The sequence below is a fragment of the Eubalaena glacialis genome, chromosome 8 (genome assembly GCF_028564815.1).
Source record: "Eubalaena glacialis isolate mEubGla1 chromosome 8, mEubGla1.1.hap2.+ XY, whole genome shotgun sequence".
NCBI lineage: Eukaryota > Metazoa > Chordata > Mammalia > Artiodactyla > Balaenidae > Eubalaena > Eubalaena glacialis.
Genome location: NC_083723.1, coordinates 113,905,567 through 113,930,562, shown reverse-complemented (window position 1 = coordinate 113,930,562; position 24,996 = coordinate 113,905,567). Strand labels below are relative to the sequence as shown.

At 43.7% G+C, this 24,996-nt stretch overlaps 1 protein-coding gene across 2 annotated transcripts in view; it reads left to right on the top strand.

Annotated features, from left to right (window-relative positions):
- KIAA1549 (KIAA1549 ortholog) overlaps positions 1–24,996 on the top strand; it is a 161,021-nt gene that overhangs the window by 104,678 nt on the left and 31,347 nt on the right. The window contains exons 11-15 of one of the 2 annotated variants that reach the window (XM_061198794.1): positions 3,050–3,246; positions 4,977–5,065; positions 15,865–16,067; positions 19,004–19,227; positions 20,232–20,385. In XM_061198794.1, coding sequence (XP_061054777.1) covers positions 3,050–3,246; positions 4,977–5,065; positions 15,865–16,067; positions 19,004–19,227; positions 20,232–20,385 — 867 coding nt within the window. Of the gene's footprint in view, positions 1–3,049; positions 3,247–4,976; positions 5,093–15,864; positions 16,068–19,003; positions 19,228–20,231; positions 20,386–24,996 lie in introns of both variants that reach the window. The other variant, XM_061198793.1, reaches the window with a different exon arrangement.

The following is a 24,996-nucleotide window of genomic DNA, read 5'->3' as shown; positions in this document are numbered from 1 at the left end:
TTTGGGACTTCAGAGGGGAGGAAGGCAGTTCACATGGAGATGAAAAAGCAAATGTTTGCTAAACAAATGCCTGCTGGGCCAGTCAGAGACAGGGGACGCAGAGAGGAGTGGTGATAGCTCTCTTTCTGGAATAGGTCCTCTGTCTATATTCTGTTAGGCAGTTGGTGGGGGAAGGGAATATCAAACTTTCCTCCTGAGTCTTTTGGGCCTTGATTGTTTTCAGCTTGAAATAATCCTCATGCCAGAGAGACATTTGGGGGTAGCAAATTTTGTTTCCCTATGACATATACATATGTACAATATGTTTCTTACATGAACCTGAGATCGTGTCAGGGAAGGCATTTAGTTCCTGGACTTGGGTACAGACTGCACCAAGGAAGCAGTACTGTCCATATTTTTCCCTTATCACTTTGGAGACCTTTGCTTAGAGGAGGCAATCTGGGGCTCCTCCTTCAATTTTGATAAAGCAAATCATCTAAGTTGCAAAAGAGGTGATGTTGATGATTAAATGACTGTTGATTATATCTGTTATTCTTTCATTTATTTATTTAAATATTTATTTATGTATTTTTGGATGCGTCCGGTCTTAGTTGCAGCACTCGGGCTTACTTGCCCCGTGGCATGTGGTATCTTAGTTCCCCGACCAGGGATTGAACCTGCACCCCCTGCATTGGAAGGCGGAGTCTTAACTACTGGACCACCAAGGACGTCCCTATTCTTTCATTTAGAGGCACCTTATGGAGCTAAAATGAGGTGCAGCTGGGGTAAAAGCAGACACACGGATGACGGGTGTGCTTCTTCTATGAAGTAGGAGAAGGATTCTTCAGAAAGGAGAAACCAAAAGTTTATATACAGAAGTTGTCTGTTTGGAATTTGATTCCTTTAAAAGGGCCACATGCCCCTAGGAAGGTATACACCCCCAGAGATTTGGGGAGCCCAGCTGAAGATGGCTGGTAGGTCGGGGGGAGTCATGGAGCTGCAGGTTTGGGCTCATTGTTTGGGAGACAGCGTTTGTGAGCCGAGGACTGCGTGCCACTCACAATCTGCCCTTGTGTGGTGAAGTAGACTGCTGGTAATACGATATCATTAACTTAGAAAATATAGGCACGCCAGTCTTTGCCTTTTGTTTCTGAGCAGTATCTTTGTGAACTCTATGTATAGTAAGTTCTGTCCCCCTCTGCTGGTGTAAGCCATTATTGCAGGTTACTTTCCTTCTACCCATCCAGCCTAGATTTTTAGTGCTAAAAGACCTTAAGAGATCACAAATCGAAGCCATTGACTTTGTCACTCATCTGTGCATAAAGTTAGCACAAATACGCCAAAACCTTTCACTTCTACATGCAGTATATTGTCTAGAACAGCTCCTTAGATGGGTTAGCCTTTGTCTTCTGACTGATAGGACTCTCTGGGTGTGGAATTCAGCCCGATGGGACTGCATGTGGGGCTCCTCCCAAGGAGACCCTTGGAACAACTACTAATATGGGGTTTATTTTCCTCTACTTTGTAAGCTCGAATAAAGGAAACGGCTAACACCCACCCCTAGCACTTTGTGTCACCAAAATAGTGCCTCACTTTTATTGCCCACGTTTCTGTACCTCTTCAGACCTCTTTCTGTCTTAGCACAGGCCTAGAAGCTGACCCTGGACTCTGTGGTCGCAGGGCTCACAGGGTTTTTGTTGTGGGTTTGCTGTTGGTACCGGGTATCCCCTGGTAGGGCTTCTGCATCCACCAGTGTGAAGGGTGCACTTGAGAAGACTCCTCTCTCCTTCATCTCTGTGCCCCCATTACCTCCGTTGGCCACTCCTTGCTAGAAATTGTTTATTCCCTTGGCTTCTGTTACATTGAAGTGTCCACATTCTTCTGTTTCTTTGAAGTCGCCTATTTTGTTCCTGGCTTCCTTTTCCTCCCCTTAGCCGCAAACTGTTAGATGTTCTCCAACGTTTTATCCATAGGCTCTGTTTTCATCTTGGAAAATCTCAACTCCCCTACGTGTCACCTTCTATACAGATGCTCTCAAGGTCACACCTCCAGCCTGAGAGTTCCCCCAAGCTTGTCCTCTGTTTCCAGCTACGCTGAGCTACTTTTCTTTGGAGCTTTTCCTGCCATCTTAAACTAAGCATGTGTGGAGCGAAACCTGTCTTTTTTACCTCTTTGTCGTCATTCCTTCGCAACTCACCTTTTTCTCTTAATGTCACGTCTACTGTTCGGGATACCCTGAATGTAGCTTCATGTCAGCACTGGAGTCTTTCTCCCCTTTGCCTCTCGAGTCTGTGTTCAGCTTCCGTGTCCTTCTGCCTGGTCTCTAGAGCTGTTCATTCCTTCCCATTTTCCAGAGCTTTTCATTTCTTCCCATTTTCATTGCTGAGGTTTGGGCCCAGGCTTTCGTCATTTCGTGCACGTAGTACTGTTGGGCCCTCTGACTGGTCTCCTTTTGTCCTAAATGCTTGCATTTTAGAAATCTGCCTCTTTAGAAACATTTAGTGGTTTTCTGCTCTAGCAGCTGGCATGTGGAGTCATCTACATACAGGCTGGCCTTCTCTCATTCCCCTACATCCTGACCGTTCGAGTGCAGCTAATGTAATCTTTTCCCAAACCTCAAGTCTCCTCTGGTCCTTGACACAACTTAGAACAATCTCTGTGTAGCCACCTCTTTTTATTTCCAAGTTCGGCCTGTCCTCTGAGGCCTGGCACAAGTCCCCAGTCTCTAGGAAGAATATCTCACCCCACGTCACCCTCTGGAATTGTGTAGCTGCTGTGACAGCGGTCAGGGATTGTCTTGTGATGTCTTTTGTATTATGGTCTAAATATTTAATCCTTGTACTTGAATCGGTAGCAAGTATCTGTCTTTTTTGCAAACTCTAGGTATAAACTTTGCACAGGTCAGTGCTTTAGAGATGCATGTTGAGCTGGATGGGTAGAATTGCAAGCACACTCTTGGGTCAGAAGCTGGCACTCACAATCTTGCCAGCCCTCACAATCTCATCTTAGTCCTCAGATTCAGACTGATTTCCCGTGTGTGTGTGTGTGTGTTTGTGTATGTCTGTTTCAGTTGCAGATCCCTAGTGTGAAGGGCTTCGACTTTGCTAAGCAGCATCTGGGTCAGCACAATAAAGATGATATACTGATCATTCATGAGCCAGCACCGCTGCCAGGACCTGTGAAGGACCACACCACGCCCTCTGAGAATGGAGATGTGCCGAGCCCCAAGGCAAAGATCCCTTCCAAGAACGTCCGTCACAGAGGAAGGTTCTTACTGGGCTTTCTGTATTGTTCTCTATCGTGGCACGCGTTTCTGTTTTCCATTTGTCAGTTTCCAGTAGCAGAAAGGCTGATGGTGAGTGTTGTCCGGGTCTGCAGCCTGGAAGACTGACAACCTTTGCCCGAAGTCAGCGAACCTGATGGCTCTTGATCCACTCTAATGGACTCTCAGAGGAGGCCTGTGTGCTTTCCTTCCCCAAAGTGTTCAAGATTATAAATCACTGTCCGTCATGGTTTGGTGGTCCGCCTGGAACTTCATTAGGGATTGACCAGCTCTAGGGTACATACTGTGGGGTGACCATGCCAGGCCCTCTGGAGGTGATATTAGGAATAATGTATAAAAAAATGCATGGCATATGATACACACTCAGCCAGTATCAGCTTTGCCCTTGCCCGTTATGCCAGCCACTGGAGCTGTGGCTTCCTTGCTCTGTCTGCAGGTGACCTTCATCATATCCTTTCCTTGCTTGGCTTTTCTCCATGTGCTCCTCTTGTCACCCTTGTTAGCATGTGTGCATGGATTCTTCATCGCCTCCCCCTGCCCAGCTCCCCATTCCCAGTTAATTCCCATTCCACTTATCAAAATTAAGCGCACAGAAAACTGCTTGCTAACAGACTACCTACCGTGACCCTGTGACCCTGTGAGACGGGCTACAGCTGTGTGAAGACACGGTTCAGAATCAGGTTTTATTAACTTGACTTTAGATCAAAGCATGTTCAGGCTTTGGTGTGGAAGCCTCAGATTATCAGCTTTCCTTTGAGCTTTGAAACTCCAAATCCTGATTTTCTGCTGAGAAGGAGAAAGTGTGTGATCATACCAACATTCAAAATGATCTTATAATTTCTGACTTAACAAAAAACCTACTCCAGGGTTTCTGGCCTAGTTTTAAGAATTTAATGAATGTTAGAAGACACTCTTTACGAAAGAAGATGAATAATGTAGAGAGATACCATTTGCTTAATTACTTTGCAGAGTGAGAGTAAATCAAATCATTAAAGATTATTGAATATGCTAGTACAATGTAGCAAGGTCTTTTTTTCTCCTCTGGTAGCCTCATCCTAAGCATTTAGTCACAACATCTTAATGTTCTGCATGGTTAATATCATATTTTAGCACGTCTCAGGGGCACCAGAATGTCTCGGCATTTCAGGAAGCCCAAAGAGAAGGGGTGTTAACTGATTAAGGATTTTCACTAGCCTGGTGCAACCTGGGTTCTGTGACACCCTTGCTTTTTATATATAGAATCAAATCTCAGCGATAATCATTGCCTTTGTGTTGTAAGTGCAGGCTTCTTCCAAAGATCTGGAGTTATATGGGGTGACTGCAGAACTACCCTGGCTTCCTAGGAATTCTGCAGACCCAGCTAACGCCTAACCGAGCTTGAACTCCAGATCCTCTAATCCAACCCACGCCAGCCCCAGACTGCAAGTCCAAGCCCAGGGGGCTGGGGGACCATCCTCCACTGGGTACCTGGTTTCCTACCATTTGTTGAAACGAGCCCACTGAGTCATTTAGTCAGCTGTGTCAAGCTGTCTTCACAAGGTGACTGTGTGCTATTAATGTGGTCCTTGAAGATGCCATGCCACGAAACAATGTTTTGGACTGTTTGATTTCTCCCAGTTTTGCCTGGAAGCCTGACTTCCACATCTAAATGAATGTGACCTTTCCCCCCCTTTCTTTCTTTTTCCTAATGTTTGTATTTGTTTTGTGTCTGCAGAGTTTCTCCCTCAGATGCTGACTCTACAGTAAGTGAAGAGTCCAGTGAGAGGGAAGCAGGGGACAAGACTCCAGGAGCGGTGACCGATGGCAAGTCCCACAGAGCCCTACAGAGTGGTCTGTGACCCTTCTTGTTCTCCACTTTAAAAGTAGTAATTATGAGGGAATTCCCTGGTGGTCGAGTGGTTAGGACTCTGTGCTTTCACTGCTGAGGGCTGCAGGTTTGACCCCTGGTCAGGGACCTAAGATCCCACAAGCCATGCGGTGTGGCCAAAAAAAAAAAAAAAAAAAAAAAAATGTAATTATGAGGTTCCAATAGACTAGGGTTTTATACTACTTCAAATGCAGAACATTAAAAAACAAAACAAAACCTGTGCAGTAGAATATTCATCGTTCGTTTAGTGAATTTCTCAGATTGACTGTCACCATCTAACACTGTTTTTGTATCTGCATTGGGATGGGGCTGTGCTAGAAGTTAGAGATTCACCGATATGTTTTGAGGTTAACAGTCACCTTCTACTCTAGTGGCAGCTCCTAACGATCTTCCTCTCCGAAGGACAAGGAGGAACCAAATTAAAACCAGAGTCTCAAAAACTGCATCCAGGATTCAGTGACCTTTTTGGGAGCCTGTTCAAGTATTTCACAGTTGTCACTGTTAGAAAGTTGATTATTTATCATAGGTCCAAATGCATTATATTTGGCCCTGGTCCTAGATCTGTCTTCCGGGAATAGTTGAGTGTGATTAGATGGTTTAGCATATATTTACATGTGTTGTCAGATGCTGTAACTCCTTAGGCCACGTATGAAATGTACTTCACTTCCCTTCTAAAGAGTATTGTCATAAAACTTATGCCCTGCGGTAGAACTAAGCCCATAGGTCTTAGTAGACTTGGAGTATTTTTTGGCCTGATGACAAGGTAGCTTGGTTTTAGTTGAATAGATTCTGTTAAATGTGCTGGTACAGCTCTTATACTTGCTGGAGGTTTATTTATGCTTCCGGGTTGTGCTTTAGTAATGCAAAGAAAATTGGGGTGCCTCAGGATATCATTTTTATTTTTATTTATTTATTTATTTGGCTGTGCCACTTGTGGGATCTTAGCTCCCCTACCAGGGATTGAACCCAGGCCCTTGGCAGTGAAAGCGTGGAGTCCTAACCACTGGACCGCCAGGGAGTTCCCAGGATATCATTTTTAATAGTAATTTTTATACTTACATTTTCATCACAAATTTCTTTGTATAAAGATGCAGTACAGAGTGAACCATATTCTGTAAATGAATAGATTCTGGTTGGAAGCTGGAGGGCCTCTTCTGTCGCTGTCATGTTTGTGACTTTGTATATCCCTTAGTCTTTGGGGCTCCTGTGGGACTAAACTAGCTGGTTTTTGAGATTCCTTCCAGTTTCTTCCAGTTGTTTCTTTTATAATGTTAAAAAAATACCCCTTAGAATAAGGGAAGAATAAAGAATTTTTTCTTTAGCTCTAATTTCATAGAATCTTAAAAATTATTTAGCACTATGGTAACAGGTGTACTGTTTCAGATAGACAGGATTAAAATCTAATTTTCATTCTGGGAAAGAAATATTTGGGGAAAAAAAATCAGCTCTGGAGTTTCTTAATTTCTGTTAATTGCGTATCTGAGAAAATCTTGCTTTTAGTTCCTGTTTTTAAGTCCTTACTGATAGTATTAGAACCAGTATATTCTACATGGCTAACAAAAATCAAATATCACTCTCAACATATATTTAAAATCCAAGTAGTAAGCATGTCAGTGTTGGGACTCGACTCACAGTTGACCATGGAAGGAGACAAGAGGGCTAGATGTTCTCGTGGGTCCTAGAAGCTCAGATGCCGCTATTTTGATTTGAAAAGGCACCAGAATTTGTACATTATTTTCATGCTTTAGAAAGATGGTTTTCTCACTACAAATATCAATTCACCTGTAAAACTTTATTTACTTCTTTAAAATTTTAATGCTGCCATAAAGGTGTTCTATTGCTTGCCTAGAACTTAGTTAATTAAATACCCTATAAAAAATATTCTGAATTTTTATTCATAGCTTTTAAATTACTTTGTAATTCACATAAAAATCCATCTTGTGTTGCAAATCCTAATGAAATACAAATTAATGGAGGCGGAAGATTGCTTGAGAACCATTCTGGGTCCCTCCTCCATGCTGCCCTGGGACCACTGTTGCCACTCACGACAGTGGGTGGCGTGGCTGCTGGGTCTCTTTAGACTCCTTGGCAAGGCTTTCGATGGCTGTCACGAGTCATCCAGCATTTTCAGGGCCCACCTTGCAATGGAAGCTGAGAAAAGACCATTGTTTTGGTTTTGGGTCAATTCAGGGTTGTACTTTATTCCTTCCCAGCTAACCAGTTTTGGAAGGTGGCTAGACCATGATGCATACCTTGACAACCTTCGAGACCCTTATGAGATTATTCACTCTGTGTTCAGTGTCCCTGTGTTCACAGTTATTGCAGTTTTAGAATAAGTCACATCATTACCACTGCTTCCCCTTAGCAAAGTTGTGAAGACGGCTGAGGTTTGGAGTAACACACGTTCCTTAAGTGAAGGCAGCTACGTTCAGGCTACCAGTGCTGTGTCCAGGCATAATTCTAGTTTTCTCTGTCTCCTCTTTATCATCAGGAATAAACCACGTAGGTAAGGATGGCTAAATGCTGAGTATTTTCTTTATGCTCTCCGTAGGTTGCATGTATGCAAGGCTGTGATTTTTAAGTAGTTAGAACTTCATTAATTTGAATTCAGCAAATCCAGCTTCTGGAATCTCACATAGGAACGAAGCTGACATTTACTTTTGCACACGCTAAAGAGTTTGCAAAGCAAATTAAATTTTTAACAACATTGTAGGGTGACTATTTTGACTACATATAACATCAGAGTTTTTCAAGTAATTGTGGAGGACACATTTATAAAATGATTGAGACCATAAATTATAACTCTCCTCTTTTCATTATAGTGAATTCCCAGAGGCCTCTTTGAGGTAGAATTTTATAAACTTAGTTGAGATGGCTAGTCATTTACTCATCCAGTTAGCAAATGTTTACTAAGGGCCTGTGATGGGTTAGGTGCTGGGATAGGATGAAGACGAAGAGACAGATGTGATCCCTGCCTCACAGGATATTAATGTGGGTCACAGGCCTTAGTATTAATGCAGTGTGATGTATTTACCTATAGATAATGAAGTTAATATTTCTTTAAAAATGTTCTGTTGCTTCGGTATTTCAGTAATTCAGATTGCCTTTTCCTGTGTCATTCTGCTTTGTGGGCATTATCCTATACTGTAATTTCTATCATTTTATATATATATATATTTTTGTTTGTTTTATAATATTTGAAGAGAAAGGACTTTAATCCAAAGTCCCTACTTGCCTTAAGGCAGGATTCACACAGTATTGATCTCTACGTAGCCCTTGTACTTTCCATTGGTCGTTATTATCCAGGTAGATTTTTTTTAAAAAAATTGTGCAATGCATAGCAAACAATAAAAATAACTGTGTTTATAATATGTATTATATATATATTTCTATGTATGATAACCCAGTTTATTTATATATATGTATGGAGATATATGTATGTGTGTGTATATAATATATGAATATGACAAATAAAAAACTGCTCTTTTCAGCCTTTTGGAAGGGCTGGGTTCCAGGCAGTATAGAAGTTGAGGGTTTTCTGCATGTCCCCTGCTTCTCCTATTGCAGTTGGTGAATTATAGAGCGAGGATCCAGGTGGGGCGTGGGATGGGGCATGGACAGGGGTCACTCACAGGCCGGCAGCTCCCTGGACCCAGGCAGGCAGACAGCACGGGGGAGGGGCCTTTCTTCCTGGTCACCTTCGCACTCTGATCTTGTTACCATCCTGGAGAAAAGCAGTCTCAGCCTTAGGTTATCAGTAGCTTAATGGGGCACCCTTTGTGACATTTGCTGTCACTTTAAAAGTTTGGGTTAGCAAGGCTAGCCTTATCTGGTGAAGCTAATTATCTCCTTCTAGGCTTCTTGCCTGTAATCTGAGTAAATGCAAGGGATGAATGGCGGTGTCTGGCTGTGCTTGTATTGTGCAAATGGTCAGGCTCCCTCCAGGCAGGGAGAGAAAGCTGGAGAATAGCCGGAATCCAGACAAGTAGGCCTCCTCGACAAGAGATGTCTTCATTCACAGAGCTATGCACATAATTTCTAATCACTTGGGATAGCAAATGCATATAATCCAAATTGAGAGGAAGTACAAAGATTTATGTACCACTGATGTGCATTCCTTCTATGCAATATCAACTACTACTCGTTACTGCTTTGCTCAACACTTTTTTCTTTTTAATTTTTAGATTTTTTAAATTTTTTTATACAGCAGGTTCTTATTAGTCATCAGTTTTATACACATCAGTGTATACATGTCAATCCCAATCTCCCAATTCATCCCACCACCAACCCCCCCCCCCCCCCCCCCGCCGCTTTCCCCCGCTGGTGTCCATACGTTTGTTCTCTACATCTGTGTCTCAATTTCTGCCCTGCAAACCGGTTCATCTGTACCATTTTTCTAGGTTCCACATACATGAGTTAATATACGATATTTGTTTTTCTCTTTCTGACTTATTTCACTCTGTATGACAGTCTCTAGATCCATCCACGTCTCAACAAATGACCCAATTTCGTTCCTTTTTATGGCTGAGTAATACTCCATTGTATATATGTACCACATCTTCTTTATCCATTCGTCTGTTGATGGGCATTTAGGTTGCTTCCATGACCTGGCTATTGTAAATAGTGCTGCAATGAACATTGGGGTGCATGTGTCTTTTTGAATTATGGCTTTCTCAGGGTATATGGCCAGTAGTGGGATTGCTGGATCATATGGTAATTCTATTTTTAGTATTTTAAGGAACCTCCATACTGTTCTCCATAGTAGCTGTATCAATTTACATTCCCACCAACAGTGCAAGAGGGTTCCCTTTTCTCCACACCCTCTCCAGCATTTGTTGTTTGTAGATTTCCTGATGATGCCCATTCTAACTGGTGTGAGGTGATACCTCATTGTAGTTTTGATTTGCATTTCCCTAATAATTAGTGATGTTGAGCAGCTTTTCATGTGCTTCTTGGCCATCTGTATGTCTTCTTTGGAGAAATGTCTATTTAGGTCTTCTGCCGATTTTTGGATTGGGTTGTTTGTTTTTTTAATATTGAGCTGCATGATCTGTTTATATATTTTGGAGATTAATCCTTTGTCCGTTGATTCGTTTGCAGATATTTTCTCCCAATCTGAGGGTTGTCTTTTCATCTTGTTTATGGTTTCCTTTGCTGTGCAAAAGCTTTGAAGTTTCATTAGGTCCCATTTGTTTATTTTTGTTTTATTTCCATTACTCTAGGAGGTGGATCAAAAAAGATCTTGCTGTGATTTATGTCAAAGAGTGTTCTTCCTATGTTTTCCTCTAAGAGTTTTATAGTGTCCGGTCTTACATTTAGGTCTCTAATCCATTTTGAGTTTATTTTTGTGTATGGTGTTAGGGAGTGTTCTAATTTCATTCTTTTACATGTAGCTGTCCAGTTTTCCCAGCACCACTTATTGAAGAGACTGTCTTTTCTCCATTGTATATCCTTGCCTCCTTTGTCATAGATTAGTTGACCATAGGTGCGTGGGTTAATCTCTGGGCTTTCTATCTTGTTCCATTGATCTATGCTTCCTTTTTTTGTGCCAGTACCATATTGTCTTGATTACTGTAGCTTTATAGTATAGTCTGAAGTCAGGGAGCCTGATTCCTCCAGCTCCATTTTTTTCCCTCAAGACTGCTTTGGCTATTCGGGGTCTTTTGTGTCTCCATACAGATTTTAAGATTTTTTGTTCTAGTTCCATAAAAAATGCCGTTGGTAATTTGATAGGGATTGCATTGAATCTGTAGATTGCTTTGGGTAGTATAGTCATTTTCACAATATTGATTCTTCCAATGCAAGAACATGGTATATCTCTCCATCTGTTGGTATCATCTTTAATTTCTTTCGTCAGTGTCTTGTAGTTTTCTGCATACAGGTGTTTTATCTCCCTAGGTAGCTTTATTCCTAGGTATTTTTTTGTTGTTGTTGCAGTGGTAAATGGGAGTGTTTCCTTAATTTCTCTTTCATATTTTTCATCATTAGTGTATAGGGATGCAAGAGATTTCTGTGCATTAATTTTGTACCTGGCAATTTTACCAAATTCATTGATTTGCTCTAGTAGTTTTCTGATGGCATCTTTAGGATTCTCTATGTATAGTATCATGTCATCTGCAAACAGTGATGGTTTTACTTCTTCTTTTCCAACTTGTATTCCTTTTATTTCTTTTTCTTCTCTGATTGCCATGGCTAGGACTTCCAAAACTATGTTGAATAACAGTGGTGAGAGTGGACATCCTTGTTTTGTTCCTGATCTTAGAGGAAATGCTGTCAGTTTTTCACCATTGAGAATGATGTTTGCTGTGGGTTTGTTGTATATGGTCTTTATTATGTTGAGGTAGGTTCCCTCTAGGCCCACTTTCTGTAGAGTTATTATCATAAATGGGTGTTGAATTTTGTCAAAAGCTTTTTCTGCATCTATTGAGATGATCATATGGTTTTTATTCTTCAATTTGTTAATATGGTGTATCACATTGATTGATTTGCGTATATTGAAGAATCCTTGCATTCCTGGGATAAATCCCACTTGATCGTGGTGTATGATCCTTTTAATGTGCTGTTGGATTCTGTTTGCTAGTATTTTGTTGAGGATTTTTGCATCTATATTCATCAGTGATATTGGTCTGTAATTTTCTTTTTTTGTAGTATCCTTGTCTGGTTTTGGTATCAGGATGATGGTGGTCTCATAGAATGAGTTTGGGATTGTCCCTTCCTCCACAGTTTTTTGGAAGAGTTTGAGAAGGATGGGTGTTAGCTCTTCTCTAAATGTTTGATAGAATTCACCTGTGAAGCCATCTGGTCCTGGACTTTTGTTTGTTGGAAGATTTTCAATCACAGTTCCAATTTCATTACTTGTGATTGGTCTGTTCATATTTTTTATTTCTTCCTGGTTCAGTCTTGGAAGGTTATACCTTTCTAAGAATTTGTCCATTTCTTCCAGGTGGTCCATTTTATTGGCATAGAGTTGCTTGTAGTAGTCTCTTAGGATGCTTTGTATTTCTGTGGTGTCTGTTGTAACTTCTCCTTTTTCGTTTCTAATTTTATTGATTTGAGTCCTCTCCCTCTTTTTCTTGATGAGTCTGGCTAATGGTTTATCAATTTTGTTTATCTTCTCAAAGAACCAGCTTTTAGTTTTATTGATCTTTGCTATTGTTTTCTTTGTTTCTATTTCATTTATTTCTGCTCTGATCTTTATGATTTCTTTCCTTCTGCTAACTTTGAGTTTTGTGTGTTCTTCTTTCTCTAGTTTCTTTAGGTGTAAGGTTAGATTGTTTATTTGAGATTTTTCTTTTTCCTTGAGGTAGGCTTGTATAGCTACAAACTTCCCTCTTAGAACTGCTGTTGCTGCATCCCATAGGTTTTGGATCGTCGTGTTTTCATTGTCATTTGTCTCTAGGTATTTTTTGATTTCCTCTTTGATTTCTTCAGTGATCTCTTGGTTATTTAGTAACGTATTGTTTAGCCTCCATGTGTTTGTGTTTTTTACGTTTTTTCCCCTGTAATTCATTTCTAATCTCATAGTGTTGTGGTCAGAAAAGATGCTTGATATGATTTCAGTTTTCTTAAATTGACTGAGGCTTGATTTGTGACCCAAGATGTGATCTATCCTGGAGAATGTTCTGTGTGCACTTGAGAAGAAAGTGTAATCTGCTGTTTTTGGATGGAATGTCCTATAAATATCAATTAAATCTATCTGGTCTATTGTGTCATTTAAAGCTTCTGTTTGCTTATTTATTTTCATTTTGGATGATCTGTCCATTGGTGTAAGGGAGGTGTTAAAGTCCACCACTATTATTTTGTTACTGTCGATTTCCTCTTTTATAGCTGTTAGCATTTGCTTTATGTATTGAGGTGCTCCTATGTTGGGTGCATATATATTTATAATTGTTATATCTTCTTCTTGGATTGATCCCTTGATCATTATGTAGTGTCCTTCCTTGTCTCTTGTAACATTCTTTATTTTAAAGTCTATTTTATCTGATATGAGTATAGCTACTCCAGCTTTCTTTTGATTTCCATTTGCATAGAATATCTTTTTCCATCCCCTCACTTTCAGTCTGAATGTGTCCCTCGGTCTGAAGTGGGTCTCTTGTAGACAGCATATATATGGGTCTTGTTTTTGTATTCATTCAGCAAACCTGTGTCTTTTGGTTGGAGCATTTAATCCATTCAAGTTTAAGGTAATTATCGATATGTATGTTCCTATTACCATTTTCTTAATTGTTTTGGATTTGTTTTTGTAGGTCCTTTCCTTCTCTTGTGTTTCCCACTTAGAGAAGTTCCTTTAGCATTTGTTGTAGAGCTGGTTTGGTGGTGCTGAATTCTCTTAGCTTTTGCTTGTCTGTAAAGTTTTTGATATCTCCATCAAATCTGAATGAGATCCTTGCCGGGTAGAGTAATCTTGGTTGTTAAGTTCTTCCCTTTCATCACTTTAAGTATATCATGCCACTCCCTTCTGGCTTGTAGAGTTTCTGCTGAGAAATCAGTTGTTAACCTTATGGGAGTTCCCTTGTATGTTATTTGTCGTTTTTCCCTTGCTGCTTTCAATAATTTTTCTTTGTCTTTAATTTTTGCCACTTTGATTACTATGTGTCTCGGCCTGTTTCTCCTTGGGTTTATCCTGTATGGGACTCTCTGCACTTCTGGACTTGGGTGGCTATTTCCTTTCCCATGTTAGGGAAGTTTTTGACTATAATCTCTTCACATATTTTCTCTGGTCCTTTCTCTCTCTCTTCTCCTTCTGGGACCCCTATAATGCGAATGTTGTTGCGTTTAATGTTGTCCCAGAGGTCTCTTAGGCTGTCTTCATTTCTTTTCATTCTTTTTTCTTTAGTCTGTTCCGTAGCCGTGAATTCCACCATTCTGTCTTCCAGGTCACTTATCCGTTCTTCTGCCTCAGTTATTCTGCTATTGATTCCTTCTAGTGTAGTTTTCATTTCAGTTATTGTATTGTTCATCTCTGTTTGTTCTTTAATTCTTCTAGGTCTTTGTTAAACATTTCTTGCATCTTCTCGATCTTTGCCTCCATTCTTTTTCCGAGGTCCTGGATCATCCTCACTATCATTATTCTGAATTCTTTTTCTGGAAGGTTGCCTATCTCCACTTCATTTAGTTGTTTTTCTGGGGTTTTATCTTGTTCCTTCATCTGGTACATGGCCCTCTGCCTTTTCATCTTGTCTGTCTTTCTGTGAATGTGGTTTTTGTTCCACAGGCTGCAGGATTGTAGTTCTTCTTGCTTCTGCTGTCTGCCCTCTTGCTCAACACTTTTTTTACACTGAGGGGAAACCTGTATATTTTTCACTTATGCTCAAGGTTTCGAAACTTAAGCTTTTGTTTAAAAACAATTTTGGCGTGCCTTCACTCCTTCTCTTGGCCTGTTGGCCATTTATTTTCAGGCAGTGTCCAGAGCGTCCAGAGGTGACCTGTGGTTTAGAGGGAGGGCATCAGGGATCTTAGTGTGTCTAACTGGAGAGTTCTTTCTATCCATTCAGCCCCTCTTCATCTCCTTCTTTGCCTTTAAAAAAAAGTTTTTTTTAAAAATTTATTTTTGGCTGCATTAAGTCTTCATTGCTGCATGCAGGCTTTCTTTAGTTGCGGTGAGTGGGGGCTACTCTTCATTGCAGTTCGTGGGCTTCTCATTGCAGTGGCTTCTCTTGTTGTGGAGCACGGGCTCTAGGCGTGTGGACTTCAGTAGTTGTGGCACATGGGCTCAGTAGTTGTGGCACACGGGCTCAGTAGTTGTGGCACATGGGCCTAGTTGCTCCACAGCATGTGGGATCTTCCCCGACTAGGGCTCGAACCTGTGTCCCCTGCATTGGCAGGCGGAATCCCAATCACTGCACCACCAGGGAAGACCCTCTTTGCCTTTTTAAAATTAAAGTTTATTAGGATTATTTCTATTATAAAAGTAATACTGACTAGAGAAAATCCACGTTACAGAAAATACAAGAAATTGGAGAACATTACTCATTATACCAAGATCCAGTCTCTGTTAAAGTGTTTTTCTATCTTTTTTTCTATACATTTAAATATTTTTCTTCTTTGAAGTTCTGGTTACTTAAAATAATTCATTGTGGTAAAATATACATACTATACAATTTACCTTTTTAACCATTTTTCAGTGTTCTCTTCATCTGTTTTTAAAGTGGGAACTAATTCCATGCAGGCAGCAGCTTTTTCTTCTCCTGACTCTTCATTTTCTTTCTTCATCAGAACTGAAAAGCCAGAAGCCTTAATCATTCGCCGGTACTTGCCAGCAGGTCCACAATCCCCTGGTCTTTTGTTATCTCAACAGTGTAATTGCCTTGCAACTAAATTTATATCACTTCAAATTAGCATGGGCATTCAGAGCTGCCATAAGTGTTGTCCTCCAAGTTCTGTAAATTGCTACTGGCCTACCCACGTCAGGCTTCTCCTGTCCTTTACCCAGTCTTACTGAAGACTTTGAAACACCTTTAGGCAAAACAGGGCCATTTGGGGCACAAAATGTCATAGTGATTTTCATATCTTGCCTACAGATATTTGTAATTTTTAATGAGGCTGAAGGAGACACTACTTAACCCAGACAATTTAAGCTCGAATAGTGACATTTCAGGTACTCTGCCATGGAGTTGGGGATATGTTTTTGATCAGGGGCCCATCTGACGATTCTTTAAGAAATCCATAATTGTGATGATTTGCTCTTTCTTTACAATGACTTTATTTCTTAACTTTGCTTTTCCTTCTGTTCCAGGGGCAGCACCCAGCTCGGGGAATGAGCAGCATTCGTCAGCCTCCATCTTCGAGCACGTGGACAGGATCTCCCGCTCCTCGGAGGCCAGTCGGCGGGTCCCCAATAAGATTCAGCTGATCGCCATGCAGCCCATCCCAGCACCTCCAGTTCCGCACCCCATACTGGCCGACCGAGTGGCAGAAACCAACAAAATTAACAAAGAGGTATTTGGTTTTATGAAAAAGTACATTAATAAAAAAAAAAAAAAACACCTTAGATCCTGATTTGGTCACTGCTTAAAAATGAAAGTTAGTGTCAAAAATATGAGTTAAAGGGCTTCCCTGGTGGCGCAGTGGTTGAGAGTCTGCCTGCCAGTGCAGGGGACACGTGTTCGAGCCCTGGTCTGGGAGGATCCCACATGCCGCAGAGCAACTAGGCCCGTGAGCCACAACTACTGAGCCTGCGCATCTGGAGCCTGTGCTCCGCAACAAGAGAGGCTGCGATAGTGAGAGGCCCGCGCACCGTGATGAAGAGTGGTCCCCACTTGCCACAACTGGAGAAAGCCCTCGCACAAAAAAAAAAAAAAAAAAAAAATGAGCTAAAGATATGAGCTGCTCACAGATGTTCTTAATTTTAAGAACTCAGTGTTTTTTGGTACCCTGTTCTGGTACTCAGTGTATTTAGATCAGATACCATTCAAGGACACTAGTAGGCACACTGGTGGATGTGCAGATTAAAGACCAGGGGCAGCTATCCTTACAAAGTCTGCCTTAGCCCATGGCTGGGGTTTGGGGATTTGGATCTTGGAAAGATTCCCACCATTCCCAGAATGGAGTGGCTCGCTGTGCCTAAACTGTTTTGTACAAGCAACATGATTTATGCTGAACAACTCTTTCTTCTGGGAGTCTGGAATTTTGGTACCTGCTAGGCAGAGGGTGCCTATGTGACCGGCCTGCAGTAAACATCCTGGGCACTGAGTCTCTAATGAGCTTCCCTGGTAGACGTTTCACATGTGTTGTCACAACTCGTTGCTGGAGGAATTCACATCCTGCGTGACTTTTCTGGGAAAGGACTCTTGGAAGCTGTGCCTGGTTTCCTCCAGACCTCACCCTATGTGCCATTCCTCTGTGCTGATTTTGCTTTGTATCCTTTTGCTGTAATAAATTGGACTTACATTCTGAGTCCGGAGAGTTCTCCTAGTGAATCGTTGAATGTGGGGTAATCTTGGGACCACAGTAGACTCTGTGATCCCTGATAGATCTGCTCTGGCCCCAAACATCTAGGTAAGTCTTGGGAAGAAACTGTATTTCCAGTGACTCTGGAACAGTGAGTTAGATCTGCTTTCCTCCTAAGATTTGGGGAACCAGAAGGCCAGGTCAGGTCACTGTTAACTTGAACTTGAGGAGTTTGACCTGGGCTGGACCATGAGTGGAATGAATGCTGTTTAGGGTTGCACACATGGTAGCATCATGACTGTCAGTTTCTTGCTTCTAAGAAATACCTGCTGCTCTTGTGAGTTCTGCCAGGTGAAGTAATAATGGATACAATTGAATCCTTAAAGTGGATCATCTTACAGAAGTCTTAGCAAGAGGTCTTACACATTCTCCTCTCCACACCTCATTGGCTCCTTGCCAAGGACATGACCAGAAGAACGTGCGTCATGGGTTCAAGGTGACACGTGCTGTCGCTTCTCACTGATGCTCAGGAGCCCTGGCCCTGCATGACCCCGGTCCTAGCCTAGACCTTTCCCCATCAGTCCTGCGTTGCATGTGCCTCACATGGCCATGAGTAAGCACCCTGGAGTGGGTTCTCCGTGTGGCCAAAAAAAGAAGAGAATGAGCTCACCAGGCCTCACAACTGGATAGCACTCATCGCCACTTTTTTCTTTTACTATCTTTAAAATGTATTTGATGCATACATATGGTATAGGAAACATATATATTGATTATAAAGCATAAAGTGAAAACCCAACTTAAGAACAAGAGCATTATCAGTGCTGGTGCACCTACCTATAGGCTCCATACATCTCAGTGGAAATGTTTTCTTATTCGGAGGTTCTGGTGCAGATTCCTAGCATGTCTTGGTCCTCCTGTGGGGACCTCATATATTTTAAAGAACAATTAGATCCTGATAGAGTAAGAGGGGCTTCCTGAATTCTCCTGCTGGGAAGTTGTCAAGAATCTCATCCACCTGACCCTCCCTCTCAAACAAGTCTCAAGGAGTATGTGGCTTCTCGTCCACTGTGGCGTGGCCAGGAGCCTTCCGCCTTGTCTTAGACGTTGGTCCTGCTCTCTTCTCCCAGTTGGATTCCTAGTTTGGTTTCCCTTTTTCCCTCTGTCTCCATCTCGCTTGCTGTTAAGTCCTCTGAAGCAGGGCTAAGGGCTTGGAAAACAAGGGGATGCACCTCCATGAAGGAAAGCATTCCCCGTCTGCTCTCCCCGACAGCTCAGCCGACCTGCCGCTCCCGGAGCTGTGGCCTCGTTCCCCCAGACCTGCATCCGCATTCCTGCTTCTGGCCCTCAGCACCTTGGTGCCCGCCCTGCACACCCTCTGCCCAATTCCCTCCCTCCCCTGCTTCAGAACCAGCCGGCTCTTGGAGACCTAGGTCAGGCCCCATGTAGCCAGCGAGGATGTGTTTCCATACGTGTCGATTTTCCTCTTTGAGGAGGGGTGTCTCATGGCAGGGGGCTTGTTTTGGTAACACTAAACATCATTAGTAAATGGGTATTTTATTGTATAATGCAAATACCTTCTTTCACTCTGTCTTAATTTAAAAATCTCTAAAGTAGGGATATTATTGGGTGTGGAAAATATTTACTCTTTTCTCGGGGAGTATGACATGCAGTTGTCACTGTTCCTCAGTATCTTCAGAGTTGCCACTGGCCTGTTTCCCGGGTTCGAGTTCTTTTGCCCTGTCTGGGGGCCGATACCACGGCTTCCGCCGTCACACCCACCACGTGGAGTGTGGGGATACAGCTCCGGATGATGGAGGTTCCCCGCGCCCCGTGTGGGTGTGCCTGTCCCTGTCACCCCTTCGGGGCCTCGTGGGAGCCTAGGGCAGCCGGGGGCGGGGGGAGGAGAGTCGCAGGAAGGCCTCCCAGCTGCTTTCTCTGCGTGGTCCCAGAGACCGTCAGAACGTTCCGTCTGTCTCGTTTCCCAGATCCAGACAGCGCTGCGGCATAAGTCGGAGATCGAGCACCATCGGAACAAGATCCGGCTCCGCGCCAAGCGCCGTGGGCACTACGAGTTCCCGGTGCTGGACGAGCTGTCGTCGGGAGACACGCGGGAGCGGCACCGCGTGTACCGCAGGGCGCAGATGCAGATCGACAAGATCCTGGACCCCACGGCCAGCGTGCCCTCCGTGTTCATAGAGCCCAGGAAGAGGTGGGCCCCGAGCCGGGCCGGAGGCCCCTGCTGCAGGGGTATAAGGGCTCGGCCGTGGAGGGGGCGGGGAGAAGTCTCTGGAAGCGAGTCCAGGCTGTGTAGGCTGGGAGGCCGCCATCCCGCCTGGAGGTCACCTGTGGTGAAGGCTGCATTCATTCCGCCCCAGTGGCCCCGGAGCACTTCCCTGGGTTTCGTGTCTCCTGGAATTCAGACTTCTGAAAAGGTGGCACCTTCCTTCTCAGAGGCTGCTCCATGGCTCCCTTCCCCTGCCTCTCTTCTTCAGCTCTCACCCCCAGCATCTCCACCTCCTGCGCTTGGTCTCCAGTTTGGCCGGGCGAATCTCTCATTTCTTTTCTTTTCTTTTTTTTTTTTTTTTTGAATCTCTCGTTTCTTATCGCACAGCCGCCCTCAGAGTCTCGGTCTCTTGGTCTCCCAGGCCCTTGCCCCCTAACGCAGAGGCATTTTCTGTGAGATCGGCTCTCGTTTGTGTCTTGCTCTGCTCACACCTGTGCTGGCTTGGGCTGCCTGCCGGGTGGACCCTGGGCTCCTGTACCTAGCGGGGTACCGCCTTTCACCCAGCTGCTCCCCACCGCCCAGCAGCACAGAGGAACTGCCACCCCCTCGGCGGTGGCCTCATTGCCCCCCAAACATTCATCTGCATTCCTGTTTCTGGCCCTCCACACGGTCCTGTCTGCACCTCACACTCTCCCCACTTCCCTCCCCGTCCGCAGATCCTACTCATTTTTCAAGACCTAGATCCGGCCACAGGTAGCCAGCGATGATAATATTCTCTGTTGTTCCATGTGTTTAGTATAGTCTGCCTAGGTGGACCGTGAACTTTCTTAGAGCAGAGACTGTGTCTCACACATTGTTTATATCCTGGGGGGTGTTTACTACAGTGGCTAGCGGGTCCTAGGTGCTCAGAAAATACTTGGCGTTTAGTTGATGAGCCCATGGCCGGAAGCTTATTTCCTATGAAGATAACCTCTCTTTTCTCCCGGCAGCTCCAGGATAAAACGTTCTCCTAAACCACGCCGGAAACATCAGGTCAATGGCTGCCCCGGAGATGCTGAGAAGGACAGACTTATCACCACAGACAGCGACGGCACTTACAAACGGCCCCCTGGTGTCCACAACTCTGCCTATATTGGTTGCCCGGTGCGTAACGTTGAGCCTGGCTTCTGGTCGCTCTTAGGGAGAGGTGGCTGCTGCCCTGGGTGATGTTGATGCCCAGTAGGTGATGCGCCAGGGCCAGCTAGGTTGTGAGGCATGTAGGGTGGGGAAGGGGTGGGCAGTTCCTTTGAAGAGAGACTTGAGTCATAGAGACCAAGGGGCTGCTGGGGGAGCCCTCTGGAAACACACTCAGTGTTTTTGCTTCCTATAAGCAAACCCTGTCCTCTCAGGCTTCAGAATGGCAACTTCTTGAGGTTAATTGGAAAACAGAGAGAAGCGTCCAGAAAGTTTCTTTTTTCTTTCCTTCATCAGAGAGTTGTTTGGGTTTCACGGTGGTAGGAGGGACATTTAGGGTTTTGTCCCATCGTCTGTTCTTGGAGTGCTAAGAGGATATTACATTTGCTAATATATATATATCTAGTTTTAATGGAAGAAAGAGCTTAATGGAAATTAAGAAATAGGGAGTTAAACAATTTTTTCTAAAGGAAAGGGGCACAGAGTTGCTTGTAGTGTTAAAGCAGATGTTGACAGCATTGAGACACATACAGACCTCACTGAGCAGGGAAGAAAGGGCCAGCCTCCCCAAGGTGCCGTGAGAAATACAGACACAAAGACACTCCAAGACAGAGCAGGAGCCCCACGTTCCCAGTGTATCTGGCAGCACCAGGACACACAGTGCAGGTCTGTAGACCTGTGCCAGGGTGAAGCCCTTTCTCGTTGCACAAGACCACCTTTCTCCTTCTGGAGGCAAAGTTACAGAGCCATCCTTCTTAGAGAGAAATTAGCAAAAACACATCCTTGGAGAAGGAGTTTGTGATGTACATGATCACTTCAGTTAGAGCTTATGTAACCAGTGATTTCTTATTTGAGTTTTATATTTTATCTCTCAAATTACACAAATAACTAACACTGAGACACACTAAACGTAATTACACGTATGTGCCAAATACCATACTGACATTGGGGCTAAATATAATTGAGTCATGATCATCTGAAAGAACCAGGCTTTTCCTTTGGAACTTACTGTGTTTCTGGTGTCCTGAGACTGACCGTCCCTTCGGAACTGGCTCACGAGGATTGGTGTGATTCCCGCGGGTTGGAAGGTCTACAAATTAGGCTGCTTTGCTCCCCAACAGAATGAAGGAATCCTTTCTGAAGGCTGTGAATGAATTCCTCAGGTGGGGGAACCTCAGGCAGTTCTCACAGTAGATGGCGCTCCTGAGCCGCTGCCGTGTTTTTGGACAGGTGTTTGGGCGTCTGTGGTGTTCGGCTTGATCTGGGGAGGGCTGTTCCCTTGGCTCCCCAGGATGGTCCCCTGGAGCTTTCGTTTTTGTCTCATCCGGGATCTCAGAGATCCTGTTGTGTGAAACCAATGAGCAGAAGGAGGGGGAGCATTTCTTCTTCCCTCTTGGCTTCCAGAGCCCCAGGGCTCCTTCTCTGAGACAAGCCTGTAGGAGAGCCTTTGCAGTCCCGCACGTTCTTTTGTCAGTAGCCCTGAGTTCCATCGTCCAGTGTCACTGAGTTTTGTGAGGGAATAACCTGTCCTCCCCTTGCCCTCTCAATGACCATAAATCAGGCCTCTTTCATGGTGGCCCAGACTATCCTTTTTCTCCTTGCTTTTTTTCTTAGCAGAAAGCACAGAGGTTCCTCCCTCAGCTGGTGGGAAGAAGCCCTTCCCTGGAGAACACTACCTCAATCAGCTGCTTCATCCCACGTGGCTCCATTTTGCAAAGATTCCCTAATAAGAAATTCTTCCTCAGATGGACTTTTTACTTCCTCTCCCTAAAAATTCTGAAACATATATTTTCTTTTTTTTAATGCGTATATTGTATGATTTTTGTTTATTTTTTATTTTATATTGGAGTATAGTTGATTTACAATATTGTGTTAGTTTCAGGTGTACAGCAAAGTGATTCAGTTATACATATACATATATCTATTCTTTTTCAGATTTTTTTTCCCATATAGGTTATTACAGAAGATGGAGTAGAGTTCCCTTTGCTATACAGTAGGTTCTTGTTGTATATGTTAATCCCAACCTCCTAATTTATCCCTCCCCCCACCTTTCCCCTTTGGTAACCATCAATTTGTTTTCTAAGTCTGTGAGTCTGATGAAACATATACCTTCACAGATAATGCCTTTTTGGGAACTCACCTTTTCTTAGGTAGTATTTCATCTTGAAGGTTATACTAGACATACATGTTTTTGAACTATCTTGAATTTTATGCTTTCGCCTCAAAATATCTTCTCCTTGAGAGCTGTCTTCTCCTGAGGTGAAAGAAATATTTCTGGATTTCTTGTAACTAGGGCTACCATTATAATTCAAGCCTCAGCAAACATTGACCCTCAGGCAAATCCGGCCTGCTGTCTGCTTTTGTAAATAAAGTTTTATTGGAACACAGCCACACCCATCATTTTTGTGTTATCTATGGCTGCTCTTGCTACAGTGGCAGAGTTGAGTAGCTGTATGGCTCACAAAGCCTAAAATATTTACTCTCTGGCCCTTTATGGAAGTTTGTCAACCCCGATATAATTTATTATCCAAGCCAGACACTTGTGAGGGTGAAAGGAGATGCTGTTAATTATCCTGGGATAACAAGCATGAACTGAGCTTGTCCTGGGCCAACCATGGTGCATGGTCACTCTCTTATAATACAAAGGATTGCAAAGAGGCACCAGAATACATCATCTCTGATGACTAAAGGTAAAAAAGTTCTTATGTATTTCTGAGGAGTGATGGGTGAACATGTATCTGTGCAAAGGAAACAAGTTGGATATCAAAGTCATCAAACTTGGGGGCTTCCCTGGTGGCACAGTGGTTAAGAATCTGCCTGCCAACGCAGGGAACACGGGTTTGAGCCCTGGTCCGGGAAGATGCCACATGCCATGGAGCAACTAAGCCCGTGCACCACAACTTCTGAGCCTGCGCTCTAGAGCCCGCGAGCCACAACTACTGAGCCCACTAGCCACAACTACTGAAGCCCGCGCACCTAGAGCCCGTGCTCTGCAACAAGAGAAGCCACCACAATGAGAAGGCTGCGCGCCACAAGGAAGAGTAGCCCCCGCTCGCCGCAACTAGAGAAAGCCCGTGTGCAGCAACGAAGACCCAACGCAGCCAAAAATAAATAAATAAAATAAATTAAAACAAAGTCATCAAACTTGGATTCAAGAGAATGGAATTCAAATTCCAACTCAGGGATCCTGGGTAAATCTCAGCTTCTGAAGATCACAGTTATTCATTTCTTATTAAGTACCATCTACATGTGAAACACTGTGCTGGATGTTGGGACATAGGAAAATGAACGAGACCTCTTCTTGGCCTGCAGGTTGCTAATAGTCTAGCCTGCGAAGTGTGGAGGCAGCAAGAAGACCAGAGAACAGGAAGCTCTGACATCACGGCTCTGTAGTTCTTTGCCTTCTTGGCAGGATTCATGGGATCAGTGAGACTCCAAGGGGACCTCACTTCACACCTTCACAACATGTCTCTCTTGCTGTAAAAGTTAAACCTTCTTTAAAGTTATGACTACTGAGGGTGGGACTGGCAGTGGCTATAGCTCTTAGGGACTCTCTTCAAGTGTATGTAGGGTTTGTCCCCCACCTTGGAATCTCGGTTTAGGCTGTGGCCACACCGCTCTCTTCCTTGCAGTGCGGTTACCCAGTCAGCTACTGGAACCACCGGCAGGAACATCGCTTCTGGCTTTGGAGAGACGCTCTTACTTACCAGTAGGATGTTTTTACAGACATGCTTCTCCTCTTCTCCATGAAGTGTTAGGTTGGGGGCTCTCTACTGACTACATTCTTCCCCGTCTGCTCCTCGAGAAAACCAAGAACGGAAGAAGGGCATGAGTGTGGGCCTTTTTTTGCACCTTGTAAGGAGAGGAACACAGAGTCTTTCCAATGCTACGTCATAAACCAGAGACCTTTGCGGCCCCAAATCCTTACCTTGATGACGAAGTCATTTAGTAGAACTTTACTAGGATATTGTGTTTCGGAGAAACAGCCTCACAGGACTAAGTGTGTATTGTACCTTGGCGTGAGACCATCCACTCGCTGTTGTGAAGGGCAGAGCACCTGCCCATCTCAGGGGGGCAGTCTCTACCTAATGGCACTTGTTTCTGTAGAGGGTGAGGGCCCAGTGATGCCAGGGCTTCCAGGTCTGCCAAGAGAATACGGAACTCTGAGTTTTAGTAGGAAATTTTCGGATTTTTAAAATATTGGCCATCTGTTTTTTAAAGACTGGTGCGGGCTAAGCAGAACAGGTCTGTGAGCTGTTGGTGGGTTTGCCAGTCCGTTATCTGGTTTTCTCTCTGGAGTTAAGCAGCTGCTGCTCTTAAGTGTTTGACGCTGGTGTGAATAATAATGGATCATTGCTGGACAGACCATAGTCATTAGGAAGCATTTTAGACAGTTGGCTAAGGGGAAGGACGTGTCTCTGCAATAGAGATTTTCTTTGTAAGAGACTCACTGATCCAAACAGATTTTGGAATGCCTTCCTTTGGCCCTCATGTAGAGTGATCCAATGAGCAAAGCTAAACCGTGGGCCAGTAGGGCAAGCAGAGCATTCCAGAAAAAGGCACCCACCCTTCTTCATGGAG